Here is a 12,300-nt window from a genome sequence, read left to right on the forward strand (position 1 = left end):
GCTGATAACCGAACCAACTTAATATTTTATCACAACCACTTTATTCTGCTAGTCTCATTTTTAAAAATTTACTCTCACCAGATTCTGTAAAAGACCAAAAATTCTGCGTTCCTCGATGCAGCCGTGAAGTTTTCAGTGACTCAACTGAGAGAAAAGATGACGAGACAAAAATTCTTAGAAAAATCCTTTTCTTTTTTTTTTTTTTACAGTTACAGCTGCAGGTTTAAAGTCGTCTGAACATGTTTTAACTGATGTGTGCGTGTGTGTGTGTGTGTGTGTGTGTGTGTGTGTGTGTGTGTGTGTGTGTGCGTGGGCGCGCGCGTGTGTGCGTGCGTGTGTGTGTGTGCTTGGGGGAGGAGTCTGTCCTCAGAACAGCTGCTCTTCTTTCTTTCCTCTTTTTTCTTTCAGACGTTTCTCTGCAGATGGACTCACTGCTCTGATTCTCTGATGTAAAAATATTTAAACTCTTCATCACATCGACACTTTGTTGGATTTCTGGATTAAAATTTAGTTTCTGTTTGACCGACTGACTGTAAAGTGACTGAATTTTTGGAGCAACTGGTTGATTTAAGCATCCGTTTCTTACGGTGAGTTTATTATTATTATTATTATTATTATTATTATTATTATTATTATTATTATTATTATTATTATTATTATTATTATTAGTAGTAGTAGTAGTAGTAGTAGTAGTAGTAGTAGTAGTAGTATTAGTATTAGTATTATTATTATTATTATTAGCGATAGCAGCATTCAGATTACTCAGAGAAATATTAATGCAGAAAATATTGTAAAAATCAACTTTTATTAATCATGTTTAACTGTAATTTTTTGAACATTTTACTGTTATTTAACTGATTTTCCAAAATTTTCACACCTCATAATTCATTTGACATTTGATAAAATTGCACAATTTTCTTTAAAAAATTGAATTGGGGAAAATTACGGATAGAAAAATCGATTTTTTGGAAAACAATAATTTAATAATTATTATTTTAGAGATATTTGCAGTTATTTGAGAAAAGAAATATAAAATATCTTACAGAATTTAAAATAACATATTTTAACTATTATTTTACACATAATCCCTGTTTTGTTAAATTTCAAATAATAACAAGTAAAATCTGAAAAATAAAGTATTATTTCACATGTCTATTGTGGAAAAAAATGGTCAAAACTGTTTTAAAAAGGTCTGTAAATTTTTTTATTCATAAATTAACAAAAATAAATAAATAAACACCATTTTAAAGATATTTTCAAATTGCGTGGCTGTAAAATTACAGCATTTTACGGTCTTTAAATCTGCTAAAAATCACATTATTTTACAGATATTTGACATTATTTTATTGTTGTTAAATTGAACAATATCTGGTGAAATTTCAGAGGAATAACTATTTATGTATTTATTTATTTATAACAAACAATAAACAGGTGCAAACAGCAATTTGTTATCAGACAATGAATGTCTACAGTTTTACTGTATTTAAATCAGCTGAATAAATATCATTATTTAACAGATATTTTCTGTTATCGTGACTGTTTTTTTTTTTTTTAATTTTCGAATGTTCCACCACTTTTATTTATTTATTGTTTTGTTTGTTTTGTTTGTTTGTTTTGTTTTTACAGTGTGCAGTTGACATTTAACTCAATAATTTAGTCATGATTTCCCTGATAAATTAAATATTTCTGTTCAGATGTTGACCACATCTGTCCTCCTGCTGCTCCTTGTCTCTGCTGTATCCTCGTCTCCTGTTGCTCAGGTAAACTTTATTTTAAACTGTTTAAAATATTTTTGATTAATCAGATACAGAATTCCCCTGAAGAAAATTATGATGCTGCTCTGAGTGTGTTGTAGCGGCATTTATTACAAATATTTTGCTACTTAATATTTTATTTGATTCCATTTTCATCTCTTTTCTGCCTGCAGTTCAACTGAAACATCCCAGAATTTTTCTTACTTAGTTTTGAATGCAGTCATAAATAACCTTTTGGTTGCACCAGGGAGTGTATTTTTTGTTTGTTTTTTACAGAATCTGGTTAAAACTAAATTTTTGGCAATTTTTTTTAAATAAGTCGAGTAAAATAAAGTGATTTTTGTGAAATATTTTAAACTCAAGTTTGGATAATTTTCCTGATAAAACACCATGTCACAGATGAGCAGTTCAGGGACCGTCAGAAAGCTGGAAATTCCCTATTTTTTTGTGTTTTAACAGTTTCCGTTTCTAGTAAATTTTGTATTTTTTGTGATTTTTAAAAAGATAACATTCCTTTAAACCCAGCAACAACATTCTGAGGGTCGAACTTTGCTTCATTTCCAAGGTCAGGATTCATGTTCTACTCATATTTTACAGCTGAAGTTTGGATTTACAGCGTTATAACAGGACAGACCTTCTTTTGTATTGTGACAACACCTTTTATAATGAACCTGACGTGTAGAAACAGTCGCTGCTTTATGTTTACGAGACGCAAAACCTGCAGATGAGCAGCTTCTTATTATGTCGTCTGTTCATTCTAAGCACAAGATGATGTCTGGTTTCCATCTGAACACAGAAAAGAAGGAATCTGAGGAAGAAAACAGTAAAACGTGACTTCAGGAAGATTCACTGATGACTTCAGGGTTGAACATTGTTTCAAAGATGACTTTTTAAACTTTCTGTTCGTTTTTCACTGGAAGTTCGTCTTCCAAGAATCAGATCCATCCATCACAAGTGAAAGACTGTGCGTACGTGCGTGTGTGTGTGTGCGCGTGTGTGTGTGTGCGTACGTGCGTGTGTGTGTGTGCGTGTGTGTAAAGAGTGATTTAAGGTGTCAACATGTGGAGGTGATGCGTGTTTTTGCTCTGAAAACTAATCATTAGTTTGAAAATGTTTTTGTAGTAAACTATGGTAACTATGGAAACACACACACGCACGCACACGCACACACACACACACACACACACACACACACGCGCGCACACACACACACACCTTCAGGTATGTGTGTGATGACTGCCGTCGTCTCTAATTTCAGCCCTGAAGCTGTAATTCTGTGAAAACATTCGGCTGTTTGTTTTTCTCTGCAGCTGTTTTATCGCCTCAAAGAGAAAAGTAAAAAAAAATATAAGAAAAAAACTCATGTTGTTAGATTTTTATATTTTTCTTTCAAAATTAAACAGACTAAAATAAAACAAAGACACACTGAACACCATTGCCTTCATCTCATGTTTTTTTTACTCCATGAGAGGAAATATGAATGTAGAAAATGTTATTAAATCTAATTTATATGTATTATTTCCACTGTAAAAAAATAACACAATGATTTTTATCATTTTAACTGTATTTTTTAAAGCAATTTGCCCTCATTTTTACCGATTTTACCAAAAACAGAAGACCAAAATTGTAAATAATGTCGACTAAATCATTCTTTTACAACGTTTGACCAGAAAATTACACCATTTTCTTGAAATAGCATAATTATTTTGCAGTTATTTGAGAAAAAAAGTGTAAAGTACATTAAGGAATTTATAGTAACAAATATGTTTAAAAATTTAAAAACCCAAAGAGAGAATATTGAGTCTTACTGGGGGAGGGAAGGGTGGATGAAAAGTGAGTAAAAGCATTAAAAATGAGATGAATGAGGATGAATAGTTCCACAGACCTGAGTTCTTCTGCCGTCAGCTGGTCGGTGGATCCAGGCAGCAGATGAACCTTTTGTTTGTCTCAGAGGAACAATGTGAGGTTTAAAAGGGCAGAACTCTGGTCTTTAAAGGCCGTTAGAAGGAGAAGGTCAGGAAATGTTTGGGTTCATGTTGGACTGAAGCTCCAGATGAGTCACATATTCAGACATGAACTCTTCTCTGGTAATCTGATGGCATCTGAATGCAATCGAAAAGCGTTTCTGGAGCATTTTATTTAGTGCAACACGAGTCTGAGCTGCATGTCGTCACATTAACAGAAAGAGAACACAGAAGACGGGACTTTTTTTCCACATTTCTGCACCAAAAACACCCGAGAGAGCTCAGAAGAGACCCAGTTCTTCCTCAGTTTGCTCGACAATTTCACATCTATTAAGCTACAAACTGAAATGTCCACAATAATAAAGCTTTACTGGGACAAAAACAAACACTAACAGCTCAATTTAACGTTAATCAACAAACAAGATGTTAACAGGAGACAGAATTCAGTTTGTTGCTTCCACATGTTTAGGATTATTTCCTCACTATCAAGTTTAATATTACTTATAATTACTACCCCATGGAACGCAGCAGAATTATGTGACAATCGGCATCCGTCTGTCCGTCCGTCCGTCTGTCTGTCTGTCTGTCTGTCTGTCTGTCTGTCAGAAACATTACTCAAAAACGGACTAACGGATTTGGATGAAATTTTCAGGGAAGCTCAGAAATAACACAAGGACCAGGTGATTAGATTCTGGTAGTGATGCAGCTTATAGTCTGGATCCATGGATTGGTTAAACATTTCTGTTTCATTGCCAGATAGCAGCACAGCGTCACTGTAACCATGACAACAAGTGAACACTACATCAGCTGCCTGCTGATGATCACATGATTGTGATCCTACTACAAATCTACCACTGAGGACTTATCAGGACTTATCCATCAGAAATGATACAAGGAACAACTGATTAAATTGTGGGGGTGTTTCTGAGTCCCATCAATTCCTGCCACCTGCTACATATTTAGGTCACATGATTCAGTATCTGTACATAACATACACATGCAGAACACATGCCTGTGCTCAGCACAAGGTCATTTTGTTTGTGGGTACATCTGTATACATGACTGTTTGTCCAGATTTTATCCATCAGAAATGATACGACTGAGCAGCCTTGGAGGAGGACTGAGCTCTGAGTGTCAAACTTTCCATCAGCAGGAGAAATAAAACAGAATTTAAATGAGCAGCGGCGCCATGCAGCTGCTATAGTGTGTGTGTGTGTGTGTGTGTGTGTGTGTGTGTGTGTGTGTGTGTGTGTGTGTGTGTGTGTGTGTGTGTGTGTGTTTCATTGTGATTCAAAGCAACATGTGTGTCTCAGTGGGAGGTCAGAGGTCACCATCTGGAGGGTTACTGCAGAGAAAATGTAGAAATGATTCATTTTCTATGTGTTTGTGTGTCTCTGATTGTGTATCTCTGATTGTGTGTCTCTGATTGTGTATCTCTGATTGTGTGTCTCTGATTGTGGGTCTCTGATTGTGTGTCTCTGATTGTGGGTCTCTGATTGTGTACCAGGATGCCTCGGTGTGTTCCAGGACAGTTTGTGTTAATGTTGTGTATCTCTGATTGTGTGTCTCTGATTGTGTATCTCTGATTGTGTGTCTCTGATTGTGTGTCTCTGATTGTGTGTCTCTAATTGTGTACCAGGATGCCTCGGTGTGTTCCAGGACAGTTTGTGCTGCAGGTAGAGTTTGTGTTTCTACTGTCAGAGGAGAACCAGAGTGTCGCTGTTTAGAGGTAAACTAATGAACACGTTGTGTTGTTGTTGTTATTTGTTGTTGTTGTGACAGTTACACACACAGCGATAAAACATTAAAATATCTTTATTTATAACCGTTTTAGCTGCAGTGTTGTTTTTAATACATATAATTGATTCAGTTGCACAGATTTTCCTGTGTTGATAAATTAAGAATAACAAGTACAAAACTGTGAATAACATCAGAAATATATTGTTTTTAAAATAATAAACTGTAAATCCTTCTTTGACAACGTTTGACCGTAAAATTACATGAATTTTACTGTAATGTCAAATATCATTATTTTACAGATATTTGCTATTTGAAATAAAGGTTCTCTATGTTGAAGATTTTAAAATGGTAATTAATGTGACTGTTATTAAAAGAACAACAAACAAAAACTAACAACAACTGTAGATAATATCCTCATCAAAAATCTGTAATTTTACAAATATGCATTTTCAATGTCTGACTTTAAAATTACAGTGTTTTATTGTATTTAAATTATCAAAAAATTACATCATATAAATATATATATATATATATATATATATATATATATATATATATATATATATATATATATATATATATATATATATATATATATATATATATATATATATATATATACATACATATATATACATATACATATATGTATATATATGTATATGTATATATATATATATATATATATATATATATATATATATATGATCTACAACATGTTGCAGATGTTTGCCGTTATTTGACAGAAAAATTCTATGTATTAGGGATTTAAAAATGGCAAATATAAATTTTTCACTCTTTTATTTTTACAGATTTTCCCTGTTTTATTAAATTGCAGAGAATTCTTTTTTATTATTTAACATTTTTATTATTTTAGTATAATTATTTCCATAAAATATAATAAAATAATTCTTTTAATTTTTGTTTCAATTTTTTATTTTATTATTTTATTTTATTTTAATTTATTTACAATAAAAATGTCATTAATGAATGAATTAAATGAATGACTCTTATATTATTATTTGTATTATCTGTGTGAGTGTAAATCAGTTCCTCCTTGTCCTCCTGCAGCAGTGTGACTCGTCTGAACACTGGGTTTGTGGCAGCAACAATAAATCCTACAGGAATCACTGCGAGCTGCACCGAGACGCCTGCACCTCCCAAACCAAGATCCATGTGGAGCACCCAGGACGCTGTCAGGGTCAGTGAATGCACCACGCATGTTAAACCTGAACTGGAATTTTATAGATTTACCATGTTAATTTAAAGATCATAACTAGTAAAATCACAGAAAATAAAGCAGAATTTATGTCTTTACCCTCAGGAAAAAAGACTAAAACCAAAAAAAAAAAAAAAAGTCTTTATAAAACAATCTGTCATTTTAAAATGGTTTAACATTTGACCAAAAAATTATATTAAGTTTGAGTGGATTTAAATCAGAAAAAGGTGTTGTTATTTTTCAGATATTTGCCATTATTTTAAAGAAGTATTCTCTCAAGTAAGAAAGAAAAATACAACAAAAAACTAAAAAATATATATTTTATAGATATATCATTTTATGAAAGAAATTTCATGTATATTAAAAACAAAAAAAAATGTATTGTAATTTTACAGTTTTTCCATGTGTTGTCATATTACAGATAATATTTAGTAAAATCACAGAAAGTATGAATTAATGTACATTCTACTGTTAAAATAAAAAGGGGCTAAACTGTAAATAATATTCACATCAAACATTTTGTATATTTATATATTTTTTGACGAGAAAATTACACAGATTTACTGCAATATTAATTATTTAATTGTACATATATGAGTCTTTTTTTCTGTTTTTACAGTTTCTGAGTGTGCCCTGTTGGTTTGAACATACTTTTATGCCAAATTTGCATAGTTTCATTTGTTTATTTTTTGACAGATTTGTTTTTTTAAACAGTGTACACTCTGCATGAATCTGTTTTTATTTCTATTTGCAGAAAAACCACCAAAGACCGACATGAGTCCCAGTAAGTCAGAAAATATCACAGATTTATGCCCAAATCAGTAAATTTAAACCTTCAGTTCTGCTTCTGGCTTTGTTTCATTTAATTTCCTTGTTTGTTTGTTTGTTTGTTTGTAGTTGTGTGCTTCCTGTCTGACCGTGATTGGCTGAGAGAACGAGTCATCCAGTGGGTTCACAAAGAGGCCGAATCAGACCAGGTGTCCCTGAACGCATCATCAGCCAGCAGCCTCCTGCAGAGTTACTTTCAGGTCAGATCTCATCATTCCACCTTAAAAACTGCAGAATCATGTCAGTAAATGATGCGATAATCATCGTTAAAACAGTCTTGTAATTGTCATAAAGTTGTATGTGAGGGTATTAAAGGTAAATATTTAGACTTTCTGTGTGTTTTTGTGTCTCAGACGTACGATAACGGAGATTCTCAGCTCGACTCTAAAGAGTTCCTGAGGTTCCTGAATCATAACGAAACGTCTCTGAACCTGACATTCTCTAACACTCTGGAGATGAACCTACTGCTCAGGTCCTCATTTCATTCCATTCATTTATTATTTATTATTTAGTGAAACTTTGCTGTCAAATCTGTCAAATGTGTTGTTTCTGTGGTGTTTTTAGAATCACAATTTCAACAAAATCTCAAAAATTTTTGTCACACCATTCATATTTTCTTCTTTTTACTGCAGATTTTTTTGTTCTATGATCAAATATAATGTCATCAATTAATAATCTGCTACATCTTATTAAAATTAAAAAGAAATTTTAGCAGATGTGCAATAAATAAGTGCAATAGCAAAAACGTTTTTCTAATTTTTATGTACAATTTTGCACATCATGTGTCCTACAGTACATAAATTTTGTATTATTATGTTTTTTTATTTAAACATGTATATATATATATATATATATATATATATATATATATATATAGTTTTTAGAGCAGTTTTTTGTGCTAAGCTCTTAAAAAAGTTTTAAATCTGAGTTTGTGTTTTTGTTTGAAATCTATATTTAGTCACTTATAAGCAGAAGAAAACTATGTGTGTAAATTATGACTTTAAAGCAGAGTTTCAGGAATAAATTCAGTTTTTCTTGCGTCTCCTTCAGGTCTCTGTGTGTCGATGCTTTGATCGAGCTGTCGGATGAAAACGCCGACTGGAAGCTGAGTTTAACTGAATTTATAAACTGTCTGACGCCGACTTTTCATCCACCTGAGAGAAGTAAGATCCCAACATTTGTAGAACATTTTTAGTTTTCCTGCCTTTAAAAAGACATTCTGGGAGCTGAGGAAGAAACTTCTCAATAAAAATGTTGTTAGAACTTTGCAGGACTTTGTCAGAATATCTTTAAAACCTAAAAAATGTATTTGACATTGGTTGTGTAACACTAAGTTATATTGTTTTGATTTTAAAAATGCCAAAAAACAAACTCTATGTTAAAATACATCTAACATGAATATATTTTGAGAGACAGTGTTCAGCTAATATGTAGTTTATCTTTCTACTTAGATGGAGAATTTACATGTTTAATGTAAAACAACAACAACAACAATAATAATACACTTTATTTGTAATGCGCTTTTAAATTCAGCAAAATCTCAAAATGCTGCATTAAAGAATTAAATGAATAAAAACAAAACAAACAGGTAAAATTAAAAAATAAAATTTTCAAGAACATTTTTAAATAAAAGCTTTATTTAAAACAAAGGTCTTTATTTAGGCCTTCTTAAAAAATACTAAACAAAGCTGTGAAATAGCCACAGAGTTTCTATTTTATTTGAGAACATTTTATTTATTTTATCTCAAAATACTCTTAAAATACATTCACACATTTTTTGAAACACACAAAAATATTAATAAAACTACAACACTAGAATTTACATATTTGATGTAAAATATATTATTATATTATATATTATTATAAATTTTTAGATGTGAATAATTTCACAAATGCATTTTTTAAGGAAATTAATTATTTTCTTTACAAAAGATGCACTAAATATATTTTTAAAATAAGCTAAATTTACACGTTTAATGTGCAATAACTTAACTGTGAATATCCGGACAATTTTCATTTGTGAGAAAAAATTTTCAACATAAAAAGATATTTTTGCTAAATTTCCTTCTTTTAAATTTAAAATTTAAATTCTTTTTATATCTTTAAGTTTAATATTGTTAATGTGAATGTGTCAAGCTTTGTTTACTTGGGTGTTTTGAAAAGCACCTATAAATAAAATGCTTTATTATTTTTTGCAAATTTATGCTAATTTCAAAAATAATTTCTTTTATTTAAAAGACAGTTGAATTCAAATTTGACATCAGGTCCAGTTAATGACATATTGGTCTGAATTTTCTTTCTTAAATTGGAGATATATTCTATTATTATATATTTTCACAACAAAAATATTGAATGAATGTTTTTTCGTCAGTGTTTAAACACACATTGTGTAATATTATATATTATAATATCTCAGTTTTCATTATATCTACCAATCGTGTTGAATATACATGATAAATTATAATATATACTTTAGGTGATTTCATTATTTTTACACAAAGCCAAAAAATGCACATCTTTTTTTTAATTAATCTAACGTAAAACAAATGTTACAGAATCTTACTGTTTTAATGAGATGATTATGATGTTCTGTTATTTTACAGTATTTATACATGAACAGATGTTTTACAGTGTATGTGTCATTTATTTATTTTTTTTCAGAATGTGCTCTGGAGGACGAGGTGTTGGAGGACGGAGCTGAGACTCACCTGGACTGTAATAAATGTGTCTGTGCTTGTGGAAACTGGGTCTGCACAGCTCTGACCTGCAGCGGTGACCATTTAAACAGAAATACGGATTTTACAGATTTTACAGATTCTAGTTTCTCTGTCCGCTGCTGAGTTTAAATCTGTTTAACTTCGTGTGAATTTCAGGAGAACATCAGGTGGAAGAAAACATTCAGGAAGGGGGAGAAGATGAAGAGATGACAGAAGAAGAATTCAGCAGGAGAGTGGCTGAACTCAACGCTTTACAGGTTATTATTATTACAAATAATAATAATAATAATAATAATAATAATAACAATAATGACGTTTATTATTATTATTATTATCATTATTATTATTATTATTATTATTATTATTATTATTATTATTATTATTATTATTATTATTATTATTATTATTATTATTATTCATAATAATAATAATAATAATAATAATAATAAAGTTTTTCAATTTTTTAAAAGAAGATGTTTTTTGCTTTACATGAGCTAACTATTAAATATCAAAACACATTTACATTTTGTTTAAATGCATGAAAATATCACTAAATAGTTTTTGCCATTTTTGAGCTTTTTATTATTATTATTTACATGAAAATACTAAATTTATTAAACACAAAAAATATCAATAAATTGACAAAAAAGGCTCAATATCAGGAAGATTACACAGAAAAAAAATTAAGAGATTTACCGGAAATTAAACCTTTTTTTTTGGTTTTTCGCATCAAGAAAATGTGTCTGTAAAATACAGGATTTTTATTTATTTATTTTTTTAAACAATCTGCTGTAAAAGTACAGCTAAAGTACGTAACTACATCACAAGAATCCATCATTTTATGAACAATATTTAAACAGTTTAGAGCATTAAATTAGTAAAACAACACATTGGCCAATAAAGTTATTTTTTATTTGTGAATAATAAAAAAAATTGCAAAAACTGTGAACATTTGGCAGCTTGGATGTGAGAAAAAACACACAGATGTTGCAATAATTCTATGAAATAACATAATTATGTTGTTATTTAAAACATTAACAACATTCAAACTAAAAGGCTGTTATTGTACTGTTCTTTATTCACACTGAGGTCATTGAATGCATTTCTTTCAGGAGACCTTTGCCATGGAGACCTGAGACCCCGCCCACTGAACCTCCAACAGCCAATCAGGAGCTGAGGTGGTTTTAAACTCCAGAGAAGAAAACCTCAGAATTTAGTTTTATATATTCAGAAATCTCATCACATTATATTTCTGAGAACTGAAGCTGCATTTATTTTATTACATCTTATTTTTGCTCATATATTATTATTTGGGCTGTAGTTTTTAAAATGGGATGATGGAAAAATGCCAAATTCAAGTCAACACTGGGATTATTTTTAAGTTATCTATCATTTACTGTCAGATTTATTCCTCAGGACTGGAGGCTGAAGGCTTTAGGAAACCCATTAACATTCAGGAGCTTGTTTTAGTAAAATAGAACCAGGTTCTGATGATTTTACAGCCTTCAATATTAGCTTTTTATGTTGATTATTAATTAATTTTCCCTAGACTACAGTCCTAAATTATTGTTTTGTTTTTATTTATTGTTTATCGTTTTACACATTCCAAAGACCGGACTTTGTTTTGAATGTTTCCATTTTCATAATTAAGAATTTATAGGACATTTTTGTTTTATTCCACACGTTTAAAAATAAATAAAAAAGAGAAAATGGGTTTGTCAGAATTAATTTTAGAGGCTTCAATTCATTTCAGGCTGAATAGATTCATTATTATTGAGATGCTCTAGTCTGTTGTACTCTTTTGTTGCTCAAATAAACATTTTTGTGGAATTAATCCTTTAAAAAATGTCAGAATCTGAGAGTTTTTAAAAATATTTTTCATTAATTGACATTATTTTGGAGAAGTCTGTTTTCACTTTGACATTAAAGAGTCTTTTTTTGGTAAATTATTGTCAACATTTTTTTAATTATTTAGACCACAATTAATTGCTTATAAGCAAAAAAAGGAGGAATATTTGTAATACAGCTAAAATGTGTAATTGCCAAGTGATAATTAAAGCAAAACATGTTTTTTCTTA

The 12,300-nt window shown here is 30.4% G+C and overlaps 1 protein-coding gene across 1 annotated transcript; it reads left to right on the forward strand.

Annotated features, from left to right (window-relative positions):
* The first annotated feature begins 391 nt into the window (after positions 1-391).
* On the forward strand, positions 392-12,168 carry LOC111582914 (follistatin-related protein 1-like). Its single transcript, XM_055018894.1, has 11 exons — positions 392-587; positions 1,695-1,760; positions 5,358-5,447; positions 6,530-6,659; positions 7,432-7,461; positions 7,575-7,705; positions 7,859-7,977; positions 8,556-8,668; positions 10,167-10,277; positions 10,379-10,479; positions 11,335-12,168. Exons 2-11 carry the CDS (start codon positions 1,695-1,697, stop codon positions 11,356-11,358), a joined length of 915 nt encoding a protein of 304 aa, XP_054874869.1. The 5' UTR covers positions 392-587; the 3' UTR covers positions 11,359-12,168.
* The last annotated feature ends 132 nt before the right edge of the window (positions 12,169-12,300 follow it).

The sequence above is a fragment of the Amphiprion ocellaris genome, chromosome 16 (genome assembly GCF_022539595.1).
Source record: "Amphiprion ocellaris isolate individual 3 ecotype Okinawa chromosome 16, ASM2253959v1, whole genome shotgun sequence".
NCBI classification, from domain to species: domain Eukaryota; kingdom Metazoa; phylum Chordata; class Actinopteri; family Pomacentridae; genus Amphiprion; species Amphiprion ocellaris.

What these genes read in the sequence shown, in the direction of transcription:
- LOC111582914 (XM_055018894.1), top strand. Translation starts at nt 1,695, where the DNA reads ATGTTGACCACATCTGTCCTCCTGCTGCTCCTTGTCTCTGCTGTATCC. An exon ending in TTTTCATCCACCTGAGAGAA is followed by an intron (nt 8,669 to 10,166) that starts GTAAGATCCCAA and finishes ATTTTTTTTCAG; the next exon opens with AATGTGCTCTGGAGGACGAG. An exon ending in CTGAACTCAACGCTTTACAG is followed by an intron (nt 10,480 to 11,334) that starts GTTATTATTATT and finishes CATTTCTTTCAG; the next exon opens with GAGACCTTTGCCATGGAGAC.